The sequence below is a fragment of the Cavia porcellus genome, unplaced genomic scaffold (assembly GCF_034190915.1).
Source record: "Cavia porcellus strain 051 isolate PalLab524CR breed Dunkin Hartley unplaced genomic scaffold, mCavPor4.1 scaffold_15, whole genome shotgun sequence".
Lineage (NCBI taxonomy): Eukaryota > Metazoa > Chordata > Mammalia > Rodentia > Caviidae > Cavia > Cavia porcellus.
This window is the reverse complement of record NW_026947498.1, coordinates 34,596,308-34,609,779: the sequence shown is the minus strand read 5'-3', so window position 1 is coordinate 34,609,779 and position 13,472 is coordinate 34,596,308. Positions and strand designations below refer to the sequence as shown.

The window sequence follows — 13,472 nt, the reverse complement described above, 5'->3', positions numbered from 1 at the left end:
TCATTTTAAAATTATTTGAAGATGTATTTGTAATGTCAGCCTTTCATTAGATATTAAATATTAGATATTAAAGGCTGGTTCAAATTCCAAATTATAGTCAAACTTTGGGAGGATGAGGCAGGAGGATCTGAAGTTCAAAGTCTGCAACTCAGTAAGTTAGGAAGACCTCTCAAAAATAAAAAATAAAAAAAAAACACTGAGGATGTAGATCAGTGTGAAGACTCTAGGTTAAATTCCCCAACACAGACAAAAAAAAAAATCTTAACTTGTCCACTTAACTGAAACCTAAGAATTTCTGTAAAATTGTTCAGTCATCAACTTCAGCAATGTTAACTTGCTTTGTGAAGGTAAAAATTAATAGGCTCTCAATAAAAGTTACTCCCTTTCATCATTAAAGCAAATAAAGTGTTAGTTAAGGGCCAATTCTATTTAAGGGTTGTAGAGAGCCTATCAAAAAGTGCCAAAAAGAGTATGTAATAGAGATAGTTCAACACCAAACTCTGTCTTCTCTTTTACTTTTCATTACAATAAAGGACCAAGAGCCTCTCTTCAAAAGTATTCCTTTCTCTCTTCCTTCGCCCACAAACCTGCCAAGAAATTTGTTTTATTAGTACATGTTTGCAATTCACGGAGCTTACAATCATCTTGGGAATGCTTATGTGTATATATTACAGCTTTTTTTTCCCCCTAACCAACCCTCTTTCCAGTTCCCCTATCACTTTTTATGTACATGTTGATATTACTTGTCTTAGCTTATGTTATAGCATATAATGTTTACACTGATTGGTTATTAGGATCCTGTACATGGCACATCTTTATCAGGCACCAGATTCTGCCAAGGAATTTTGATTCATATTTTCCTCTTAAAGGAGGAAGATAAACTGGAGCCTTTCTTCTTGACACCACTACATTGTGTATATAATTCATACATTTAGTTAACTGTCACCTACCCAAGTTCCTATTATCCATTTTAAGGATTATTCATGATTAAGTCATCCATTAATGAATGCAAGCTATTTAACACTATCCTCAATAAACACTGGAAATCAAATCCTTTAAAAAGAAATCACTTTTGAGAATTAGGTTTTATAATCCACTGTTTCCCTTACTGGCAAATGAAACAGAACTTGTTATAGTAGCATTTTATTACTCAGTAGATAAAATCCCACTTAGTACAGATGACTCTTTTATGCCATTTAAAAGTTTAAATACAAAACATAACTTCACAACTTCACCTGAAACATGGACCCAAATAGGAACCAATGAAAGGATCTATTGATAGTCTACAGTATTAGAAAGTAACTAATGAAGTTTTAGGTAAAGTTGATAACATGAAAGTATGTCAGTATAACACTCAGAATTTAACAATATGCAGTACAGATCCATTCAGTTCTTCCCATTTAGTTTTATTTCCCTGGATATTCAGGAGCTAGTGGAATTTTTTTAAAATAGTCATTTTCACTGTTCTTAAATCTTACTGTCAAATTTTAGTGTTTTACTGTCAATGATTAGACATTTTTTCACAAGCTAAATTTATTTATTTGGTCTGATTTCAAGAAACAAAATGTAAGTCTTTAAAAGTTCTCCAAAACTGTTCTGGCACGCAAATAAAATTTCAAATTCTTCAACAATTAAAGGTTATTTGACAAGCAATAAAATTAATGTACCCAAAACCAGGCTGGAAGTACAGAGACATTCATACAATAAAAACATGAATTGTATCCAAATTTTCAGAAGTTTAAAATTTCTGTAGTTACTAATAGCACGGCTTCTAAGTGTAAAATGTATAATTAGAAAACAAATGCTTTAAAAACAAACACTGAATTTCTAAATCAAGTGAATGTAATTATCAAAATAAAAATACATCTTTAAGAAAATCACTAAGCGGAATGTCAAAGTAATTGATGCACCACCCTTTAATACCAAAATGATATCAGCCTTCAAACCAACACCATGGAAAAAAATGAAATCAAAATTTAAATGTAAACATTAAAATTGTCAACCTCTTTTTCCTTTATTACTATTTCATATTTGTTACCAGAATGAAACTGATAGTTAACTGATCCAAATGCACTACATATTTACTCATTTAACTACTAAGGTGAGCAACTAAGAAGTAGTGAAGCCAGGATTTGAACTTTAATACACAGCATCCAAGGCAATCAATTAAAGGGAGGAAGATGAAAACAGAAGTGGTGATTTTTTTTCAAAGTGGTTTGCAAAACAAGAGTGTTGTGAATGAGATCAAACATTTAAATTATAAATAATGACATTACGGATTACAAAACTTCACCCCTAAACAAGTAGGTTGTTTAGTATGATAATTGATTTCAGTCAAAGTCTAGTCTGTATCCAATCCTAATGGGAAATAATGTACTGTTACTGTTTGGACACTGCAATTTACTGGCTAAGCAAAATGCATTGTAATTTAAAGAATGAGAAAAGTGATGATGTAACCTGAGCGATAGTTTAAAGCAAAAGGACAGTCTCCAGGAGCAGTTAATTAGGAAAGAGTGCGTATGTCAAGAAGGGATTTAAAAAAAAAAAAAAAAAAAGGAAAGTTGACCATCACACTCAACGCCCCACCCCTGAAAGAAAAAGTAACTAAACCACCCTGGGTCAGTGCCAAAGCCTAGTACAAAACTGGCTCAGCGGGATCTGGAGAGCGGATGACAGGGAGACCCCAGCAGAGGGGGAAGGGTGAGATGACAGGAGAGGAGGCGGTGGAGAGGTGGCATGCCTCCCATCTCCAAAAAAAACAAGAACGCGCGGTGCAAGGGACAGAGACGGAAGGAAGAAAATGTTTTTTACTAAGAGGTTCCAAATGACGTGACGAGGAACAGGGTAGGAAACCTAAGAAAGGCGGGACCCTCGGGCAGGAAGGGGTCTGTCTGGGGCAGGGGTGGCATGTCAAGACTAGGGTTCCCGGTTACCCGCCCCTCCTTCTCGCCAGCCTTCCACCGCGACACTCTCTCACTTTCTCAGCAAGCCTACGCCGTCAGGTCAACCGGTCCGGCTCCCGTCCCCCACCCAGGCCGGATAGGTGCAGGCGGGGGGATGGGGCTCACCCTCACCCTCTGCACTGGGCTGGAGAAGCGAGCCGAGGACACAGCCCAGCTCCGTGGGCCAGAAGGCCAACAGACGCAGGGGCCCAGGTCCCGGGTGACAAGTCGGGTGGCCAATGGGTGCCTCACCTGACAGAAGCGCCGGCAGTAATCCCGACTACTGATCCCGACTCCGTCGCCGCCGCCTCCGCCGCTGCTGCCACCGCCAGCGCCACCTCCGCTGTCGCCCGAAGCTCCGATCCCTACAGGGCCGGGTGGGGACTCCACAATGGCCACGAGCTCTTCCCCGAGGCGCTCGGCCTCTTGGTCGCTCTCTTCCTCCGCCATGAGGCTCTTGCAGCCCAGCGCGTACCAGCCCCTGCGCCGCCGCCGCCGTAGCTGCCTCGGCTAACCTCCCCCTCCTCTAGTTCCCTCCCCCTTCCCTCCGCCCAGGCTGGACGGGGGGCGGGCCGCTCGGCTGGGCCCTATTTCCGGCTCCTCCTACCCACGCCCCCAGTTGGCATTGGCTATAGCTAACTGCCAGTCATTTCTATGTCCGCCCTCCCACTGCTGTTGGCTAAACGGGCTGTCTGTTTGATAGACTCGCCATCTGTTGGTCAAAACTGCACGGCGGTTGATCGGGACCGCCCATGGGTTCTGCCATAGGCAGCGCAGGAGGACGGGGCGCGGCGGGGGACACGGCGGCCGCTGAGGCTCCCGATCGGTCAACGGCGGCGACGGCAGCGACCGGTCCTCCTCCTTCTTCAACACCTTCCTCCTTCTCTCCTTCCTCCTCTTTCTCTTTCCGGCCGGGTCTCGTCCACTTCCCCTCTCAGCGGTCACAGTCTTACGGTACTGAGGAGCTCGGGAGGCCGAGGGTGGGCCAGGCCGTTTGTGCGAGCTGTGGGCCCCGGGCCTGAGCGGGAGCCGTGGGCGGGGCTGGGCGCAGTGGTCGGCTAGAGGAAGAAGGAAGAGACGGGAAGCCTGACAGCGGCTGCCTCTAGGCGCCCGACACCTCCTCCCCCGAGACCGCTGCCAACTCCCGGGCCCGCTGCCGGCAGCTGGGACGCCGCCCAGCCCGCTAGCGGGGTCGGCGCGGCGGCGGGGCGCGGCTTGCTGGGCTCGGCGCCGAGGGGTCGGGCCCGGGAGATCCGCCCCGCCGCGCCCGTCCCCGCCCAAACCTGTGGCCTGCGGGAGCTCGGGTGGGAAGTGCGCGGGTGTGCGTCGGAGTCAGTTTTGGGATGTGGAATTACCAATGGAGCGATTTTAGAGACACCTGCGTGGTAGCTGTTGAAGTTCTTACTCATCCACTTTTCGTTTTTCCCCCTCCCCCATCTTTTCATTTGTTTTTCGTATTTTACAGTGGAGGCATGATTTCCCGGCATTGCAGGGAAAATAGGGTGCAAGCCCAGAAGCTATTTCCCCACCACCACTTGTTGAAAATCTGATTTGAAAGCCTTCCGGGTTTGAACAACGGAAAGTGCGGGGATTTGATGCGTCTCTGGCCTTGCTCTGGGGACCCTTCACTACTAATTATCAAGAAAAAAACTGGAAACTAATCTGGTAATCATTAAGACTTAAAAAGTTATTATGTTTTATTTTCTTTTTTTACCTAGTGCATCAATGCTGTTTCTCTTGTTTGCTAGTTACTACTCTTTTTAACTTCCTTGTTTAAAATACCTTCATTTATTGAAAGCACTTTTGTTCTCTGAGTATGTCATCTGGCACATCCTCTGTACTGTGACACTAAGAGACTTTTTGAAAGTTACAGGACATTCAAAAGCATTGGTTTTTCACATTAGCACGTGATTGAACCTTTTATGCCACAAAGAATTATGTTTCAAAGTTTGAAATCTAGATATTTAAAAGAGTAAGTAAAATGTAAGCACTACTGAGCACAATTTCATGATTATCATAGAGCTGGTAATCATAATGGAGACTGATTTGTTTAAGGAGTATAAAATACCGTTACTGAAAGACGTGTAATAATAGTTCACTAAGTGCCAGCCAAAAATATCTGACTTCTAGGCCATTGCAAACCTATAGATTAATATATCTGACAAAATGCAAGCTGTGCACTTTTTTAAAAAACAACAGGATATAAAACCTGGACTTTATGATACTTTTGAAGAATTTCTGTGAAATGTTAGGCCCTCTGATTTGGATCTGCAGATACCCTACATCCACAATTTATAAAATTCTTTTGAGAGAAATTTCATGTTACCCAGCTACTGATTCTTTACTGTTGATTAGTGCAATGGAATACTCCATTGTTTCTAATTGTACTTGTAAAGCATAAGCGTAATTCTTCACAATACTTAGGAATCCTTTAAAATACATGTAAAGAAACGAAATTCCTTTGGAATCCTATCAAATTCATTTTAACATTTTAAAATCTTAGTAATTGTAAGAATTTAATTCAAAAACAGACCCCTAGGAAAAACTTGTTTTACTTGTCGTTTGTCACCATATAAAGTATATTTAATATCTCAGATTTTTGGTGAGTATAGTGTTAATGATTTTTGACATTTACTCTGTTAACTATAAGTTTGTTATAGGGTAAATCAAAAACTTACTAAATTTGTAAATTAAATATTTGGGCAAATAGTAAAGATGCTTTGTAATTTGTTTGCTTCATTTATTTATTTTTTGTGGTCCTGGGGACTGAACTCAGGGCCTTCTATGTACTCAGCAAGTACTCCACCTCTGAGTTGTATACCTACCCCTTCATTTACTTTTCATATCAACAGGTTTTGATTGATCACCTGGTAGTGCACACTATATTACATTCTTGATTTTTTTCCTAGTTTACTGATTAATAAGTGAAACATATTAGTAAATGTAATTATTCATCTGTAATGGGAAAAAGAAACTATTACAGAAAGGGCTCATATTATATCTTGATTATTGTGTTGTGGAAAATTTGGGTATACATACATTCAAAAATAACTTACTTTGAGCTATGTACATTAAACTTTAAATTTTAATGTCATTGTTGCTGTTGATCATATTGTATTTTTGGCTTTTACTTGTCTTTCTCAGAATAATGTTGGAAATTATATTTATGTTCATAGAACTAATGCCAGATTAGTGGCCCATATGTTAACACAAACTACATAGTTGAGCGCCTGATGTCAATTTCCCTAAAACTGAAGCTCTTTCACTTGCCCCCTAAAAAAAGCTCTTTAAAATGTGAATATGTATCTAAATTGGATAAGTTATATAATTAGTACTCAAGTGTTGAATTTCTTTTTTAATCTTTTTTATGTTACACAGACTAAGGTTTCGTTTTAGCAGGCAGGTTCATACATGCATATAACATGCTTTGATCATACCACCACCACTAGTACTGCCTCCATTTTTAATTTTTGACACAGGTTTCACAGGAAATTGTTCAGGCTGGGTTTCATCTTTAGTACCCTCTGCCTCAGCCTCCCATAGTGTTAGGATTACAAGCATGCTCTTCCACACTTAGCAGATAAGTTAAATTTAATGATTATACAATCATCTAATTTAAATGTTTTAGAAGTCTTTAATCTTAACATGTTTATATTGTGCTTTTTGTTCACTGCTTCAAGAATGAATTGTTGTTATAATACTTACTTTTGTTTCTCTTGTGTTGGAAGAACCTTACTCAAAATCAGAATGGAACGATTTGTAGTAACAGCACCGCCTGCTCGAAACCGTTCTAAGACTGCTTTGTATGTGACTCCCCTGGATCGAGTCACTGAGTTTGGAGGTGAGCTTCATGAAGATGGAGGAAAACTCTTCTGTACTTCTTGCAATGTGGTTCTGAATCACGTTCGCAAGTCTGCTATTAGTGACCACCTCAAGTCAAAGACTCATACCAAAAGAAAGGCAGAATTTGAAGAGCAGAATGTGAGAAAGAAGCAGAGGCCCCTAACTGCATCTCTTCAGTGCAACAGTACTGCGCAAACAGAAAAAGTCAGTGTTATCCAGGACTTTGTGAAAATGTGCCTGGAAGCCAACATCCCTCTCGAGAAGGCTGACCACCCAGCAGTACGTGCTTTCCTGACTCGCCATGTGAAGAATGGAGGCTCCATACCTAAGTCAGACCAACTGCGGAGAGCTTATCTGCCTGATGGCTATGAGAATGAGAATCAGCTCCTCAACTCACAGGATTGTTGACAAGGAGGTTACCACCGTTGTGATCAAGATAAATAATGTGGAGTATTAAAGTTATGTGTTGATTGTGTGGTTCATTTTTATATTTATTTCATTTAAAATCATGTAATGCAGAGTAGTTTTGCATTGTGTATATAGTTGCAGCAAAAAAAAATCTTCACTGCAGAACTTGTTAATTTTAGTCACCAGTGGTTTAAGTAAAACTTTAGATATAGAGTGTGCTAGGATACTTGAAACCTGATGGTTATATTTAAAATTGATAGGTTTTCTCCTGGGATGTTCGTGCATGGAAAATAATTCCATGCTTTTTTTTAGCCCTGTTGCCATGTATGATTATTCCTTGTGAGATTACTTAATTATCTGGATTGAAGACCAGTCTAGAAAATTGTAGCTGCTGCCAGGCAACACCACTCAGAATAATTTAAAGGAATTATTCTGATTAGAGGATCCTTTTCAAAATGGAAGAGGTGGTGAGAAACTTATTACATCTGGAGATCCCTAGCGGAAATGACTTTATTTCAAAGTATGTTTTATTTGAAATAGTTACCTAGCCTATCCTTCAATTCTTCACTGTTTTTTCCTCTTCTTTAAAGTTTTTCTGTTTTATTTAATAGCAGCTTCAAGTGACCAACTAAATCTTTTAATGTTAGTGCCAATAGCCACAGGGAATTTTGCGGTGACAAGATTTGAGTTTCTTACTATGTATACAAAGTTTTGAAATATGGCTTTCATTTTAAACATTTTCTTGAATATGCAATTTTTAAGTGTCTTTGTGTTACTTCCAGACTGACACATTAAACAGACATTTTATGGTTGAGTTTTCTCTTTTTATAGAGAGTTAGTTACTGTTTGGCTAACAGATCAAATAGGAAATTTCTATACATTAATTTTTTAATAAGATTTTGTAAGAATAGATAAATAGAAACTTCTTTCACTTTTGTCTGTTTTGTTTCTAGCAAGGCCTATGGTGGAGGTCTGGCAGTGTGTTGCATAGTTATTTGGCTAAAGTTATTTGGCTAAGAAAACAGCAAGTTCTGTTTAGGTCAACCATGTTCAGAAAATTATCTGAACCCAGTGTCCCATAAGGTTATCAAGGTAGTTTGCCCAGCTAGGTCCTCTCCATAAGAAACCTAGGTTATATTTAAGAAATTTAACAGCTAAAACTTGGATAAGATCTTTAATTTAAAAAAAAAAATTACATGAGAGCATTTGAGTAGAAAAATAGTTATATTTCTGTTACAGAGGGTGATAAATGATACCCTATGTGACTCAGAGTTAATTTTTAGGTCATTTTAACACAAATCTTTATTTAAAAACCAAAGTAAAAGAAAGAAAATGCAATTCATACAACTTTCCTTAAGTGTCTTATAGACTTAAGTTCCTATTCAAGTCAGAGGGATCACCTGGTTTTAGATTTTCTTAACATTTAAAAGCCTGCTACCAAAAAAAAAAAAAATCATCAAGATTTGAACTTCCAATTTTTCATATATGGTTATGTTATAGTAGCACAGTAAATGTCCAGAGTAACACTCATTGGTAAAGCACACAGGAGACCAGGAAGACAACCAAACTGTTTTGCTTTTCTCTAGGAAAGAATTTGCAGGCAACCATGTTTAGATTTGATTACCTAAGATGATAGAAGATCAAAGAAGCTAGGAAAATAACTGGGTTTTCAGAATACAAAAATAAAGTTAGGTATACAATCTAGTTTGAAATTCTTGATTCAGACTGCTCCCTATTTTTGGATAGTAATGTGTTCTACCAGTAAACATGTGATGAGAGCTTTTAGTAGACCAGTAAAAACAAACATTTGTATTTCTGGTAGTTACTAATGATTTAATGATCCTTTAGGTCTTACATGTATTTAGATGCGTTTTTCCAGGCTCTTATTTCCATATTTACATTATCTAGTATTATAATCCATTCTGTTAGGATTCTATCATGTCCTTAGGAGAGTTTTCCATCCTGTTGGGTTAATACTATTTCTTTACTGATTATGAAACATTGGTTTCCTGAAACTGGTTAACTTTGTCTCATAAATGAGACAATGATTGTTTTAGCCTGCTCAAACTGGTATAAGTCCCTGAAACCATGATTGGCATATGTTAGATAACCAATGGAAATACCTAAGAGGCATATACTGCTTTGGAGGTAGAGTGGACACATGTATAGAAACTTTAAATCTTAAAATATATAGTGTTAGTGTGATGCTATATCATTGAAAAAATAGCTTTTTTTCTACTTTATAAGTTGTATGCATAAACAAGATTTGTAATGTTTCATTTATAAACTGCTTTCAACACATGCTTACCTGTTAGTAGTGTTTCTCAAAGTATAGTAGTGTGTCTTCCAGAATTTCACTATATGCTTACAGTTAATAGTTCCTAGCTTGTTGAAATGTTGACTTTCCTGTTGGTTTCTTTTTGATTATATGGGTGCATATAGCAAGCCTGAAGGATGTTGTAATCATTTTTTACAGGGTGAAATTGTAGATTTTGTATGAGAACTTACATAGGTTTTTTTTTTTGGTCCATTATCAGGTTATGGGTTTTTTTTTTTTTTTTTTTTTTTTTGAGGGATGTGGACTGGTAATTTTGTTTTTAAACAAATATTACTTTCAGTTAATGTATTTGGCCCTACCAAATTTTCAGGGACCAGAAAAATTTAAAGTTCTACATTTTATTGTTGGCCCAATTAAGTATTAGCTTGTAATTTTTCTGAAGTATTAATTTGTTAAACACTACTGTAAGTGTACTTGGCGAGATCGCCAAGCTGAAAGCTCTATGTTGCCTAAAAGAATTTGTATGTTAGTGTTAATAGAAACACACATAAGCAGATTAATTTAAGGTGGCCCAAAACAAAAGCCACAATTTGTCATTTGATGCTTAGTCTTTGTAAGACCTCTTTACATTTGACTTATCTCACCTGACATTAAATGAAGACATCCATTTTTCATTCATTTACCTGGAAGATTATTTCTATAATTTTTTTGAAAATCTTTGCCTAAGATAATTGCGTTAGCTTCTGGTCAGCACTGATTAAAATGTGAATAGTGAAATGTCTATCATAAATCTTGGTTTATCTCACCCCACACTATCATAGATTTCTGAGGTAAATAAAGCTGTTATCTAGTTGTATCCTACTTGTATCCAAAACTGTATTAATTAAAAATTTACTATGTTAATTTTTGTATTCCTGTGTTTTATTTTTTTGCTCATGCATGTAACATTAGTATAAATGTGTTGCTTTTAAGGTTTTTAATCTCAGAAATAAATTTCAAAAAATTTTTCTGAAGTTTTTAAAGTACATTTTATTTTGTTTGCTAATGACCTACCTCAAAAAATCAGAATTTTACTAATTGATTTAATGTTCTACCATTTATAGCTCTTTTTTTGTAGCATATCCGTATGCCCAAAGTATAAGCATATATTCTGTCAAGCTAGTTTTACATCATAGCTACAGATGCCACTTGTTTCCCCCAAATAATACAGGTAATATTGAGCTTAATTTGTGCTTTGAGTTGGAGACATTTTGCTTGTCCACTTACAGGAAATATAATGGAAAAGAGCTTAGTTTTATTTGGTTTTTAAAAAACCTGTATTCTCACTATTTGGAACCAAAAATGTACAGAAATAAAAAATTGCTTTTAATAATTTACATAATTTGGGGGTGGGGCTAATTGTCAGTACTCACTTCTATTTGGTAAAAAAAATAAATGCATCAGTTATTCCTGGAATCAAGCAGAAAAGACTAAATTAGTCAATACTATTACCAGTTTAGTATTAGCAAACGTGAGATGTCTACTTTTCCTGAAAAATAACCACAATTTTATTATATGTAAATCAATGGACTGTATGTGTCTGGGTCTCTTAAAAATAAAAGCTTTTATTTTCCTATGTGTAAGTTGACTTATGTACTTGCACATGTCACACAAAGATGAAAAGATCAGACTGGCTAACAGCACTGGAGCTAAAAAGCTAAAACTAGAAAGGAGATGATGTGCAATATGTGTGATGTGTGGCGTGATTTGCACCTTATTACTTCTCCAGTATGTTAACTTGAATTTGTTTTGTATGCGTGCTATTTAGAGTAAATGTTTCTTAGCTGAATGTTTGGAATTAGAATGTAAAATGTCAAGTTCTCAGTTAAATAGGTAATCAACTAGTATTTGTGAAATGCCATCCATGTATAACACTACAGTAGCCACTGGGACACAGAGAAAGTTCCCTGCCCTCAACATACACTCTAGTGAAACCTGAACACAAAAATCTTTGAGGTAATATGTACCTTTGTATATTCTAGATGACAACTGTAAAACATTCCTCATGAGAATATTTATGAGCTGTATAGTTCAGCCTTCCAGTTGCTGGGACAAAATATCTGATACTTGCCATTTAAAGAAGAGGTTTATTTGGCTAATGGTTTCAAGGAGTTTCAGTCTATGACAGACTGAATCTAAGGCAGAAGCAATGCTGTGCAAGGTAGTGGAGCAAAGCTGCTCACGTCATGGCAGCCAGGGAATAGAGCACTGGGCGAGTTCCAGGAAGACCCAAGGTTTCCAAAGTCACCCTGCCAGTGACCCACTTAACTGGGCTCCACCTCTTAGCAGCATGTAGAATTTTTAACGTAAGTGGGTTAATCTTACTGATGAGGCTGTGACTCCTATGACCCAGTCACCTCTTAACTGTCAATCCAATCAAGCTGACAAGATTAATGGACACACTAGCCAAATAGCTCTAGATTTCCAGAGTTTATATACTAAAAGCAATAAAAAGTTGAAATTTGCCAACTTTTTTTAAAAGTATGTCTTCTGAAAATGAGTAGTTACATGTGCAAGAATACTAACATCTATTAAGTGACTGGATTTGCCAGTTTATATGCTAATAGCTTTTCACTTTAATGACTTGCTCATAGTAAGTAAAAATATAAGTGAATATTCAATGTCAAGATAGTCACTTGTATACCTAATCACACATTAAAGATTTATCTCCTGTCCAAACTGAATGAGAACCAAATCAAATTTCCCCATAAGGCCAAAACTGAACCTAACCAATGAATTTGGTTTGGTTCTTGGGCAGTTCAATTTGCAACCAGAATTGTGGAAAGAATGAAGCTTGTGAACCAAGACAGATAGATAATAGGTGCTCCAAACTTCTTTTTAGCCATGGAAGAAATAATGTGTATTGGAAGCCTTTGCTTTTATATCCCTTTTTCCTCTCATTTTTTTCTCTGTACCATGTTCATGTAATAATAATGTAGTATTTGTTTTAGCCTACCAAATAGTTTGGTGAATATACTTACAAAAATAAAATGTCCAACTTGTAATGACACATGTATTATATTTTATATATTAATATAATAGTAAGTTCTTGAAATACTTAAAATGTCCAGTAATTGGGCAATAGTTAAAAAATATGACACATCCGTGTTATGAGCTACGCAAATGTCTAAAAGAATAAACAAGTCTACAGTAACTGCTAAATTAAAATTACAGTATTTTTTTTCCACTTAAAAAATAGAACAGGAGGGCAATAATGGTGGGGTGGTGAGTTATAACAACTCAATCTCTCCAATTTGGTCGGTATCCAGACTCTGGAAAATGACTTGAAACACACACACACACACACACACACACTAACAACTTGAAGAAACAAGGAGATAAGTCGTTTTCTGTTAGCCAAGAAGAATCTGACAAAAAAGAAAAAAGAAAAACACAGAGAAGAATGAGAACACATGGAGAAAAGAAGGGACCATGTGAACTTGCTCTGTAGACTATGTGGATGCAAAGGGCTTGCTATGGCTGGTGCAACAAAATGAAAGTTAAGGCTCTCCCCATGGAGATCAGCTGTGATCTGCAAGGAGAACACAGCTCTGCCCTCAGTGTGTCCTTCAGGCAACAGCTAGTGAGTGACCCCAATATCAGCACGCACCATTCCCAGGGAGAGAGTGCTTGCTGGGAGGCTGTTCTGGGGAAGGGTTGAAAGTTTGAGCCACAGACCAAGAGCAGCCACTTGGCACTACCCCAAGGCTCCCAAACTAACTGAGTGAAGGGTGACCACAGTCACAGTTGTCAGAGAGCAGGCTGGAGACACCTGTGGGGCTGGGGCTAAGAACACACACCCCGCTCCTCTGGCCAGAGGCCAGGCTTGACCTGCGTTGCACAGGATCCGAGTGTGGCACTGGTAAATGTGGCCCACTGTTTCACTGAGGTCTTTGTGCAGCTCAGATCCGGGGCCTGGCTGCCTCTTTTACTCATGGGTGTAACTAGGGACACATCTTGAC

At 38.1% G+C, this 13,472-nt stretch overlaps 2 protein-coding genes across 4 annotated transcripts in view; one reads left to right on the top strand and one right to left on the bottom strand.

The window, feature by feature from the left end:
- The window catches only part of Znf654 (zinc finger protein 654), an 86,433-nt gene extending 82,950 nt beyond the window's left edge, over positions 1-3,483 (bottom strand). For all 3 annotated transcript variants that reach the window (XM_063224771.1, XM_013151867.3, XM_063224773.1), the window contains exon 1: positions 3,195-3,483. In XM_063224771.1, coding sequence (XP_063080841.1) covers positions 3,195-3,392 — 198 coding nt within the window. In that variant the 5' untranslated portion in view covers positions 3,393-3,483. The remainder of the gene's footprint in view (positions 1-3,194) is intronic.
- Positions 3,484-3,692: 209 nt separating this feature from the next.
- Positions 3,693-10,484, top strand: Cggbp1 (CGG triplet repeat binding protein 1). The gene is made up of 3 exons (XM_003469333.5): positions 3,693-3,896; positions 4,408-4,607; positions 6,671-10,484. Exon 3 carries the CDS (start codon positions 6,690-6,692, stop codon positions 7,191-7,193), a length of 504 nt encoding a protein of 167 aa, XP_003469381.1. The 5' UTR covers positions 3,693-3,896; positions 4,408-4,607; positions 6,671-6,689; the 3' UTR covers positions 7,194-10,484.
- The last annotated feature ends 2,988 nt before the right edge of the window (positions 10,485-13,472 follow it).

Excerpts from the sequence above, each read along its gene's own strand:
- Cggbp1 (XM_003469333.5), top strand. The coding sequence starts at position 6,690 with ATGGAACGATTTGTAGTAACAGCACCGCCTGCTCGAAACCGTTCTAAG.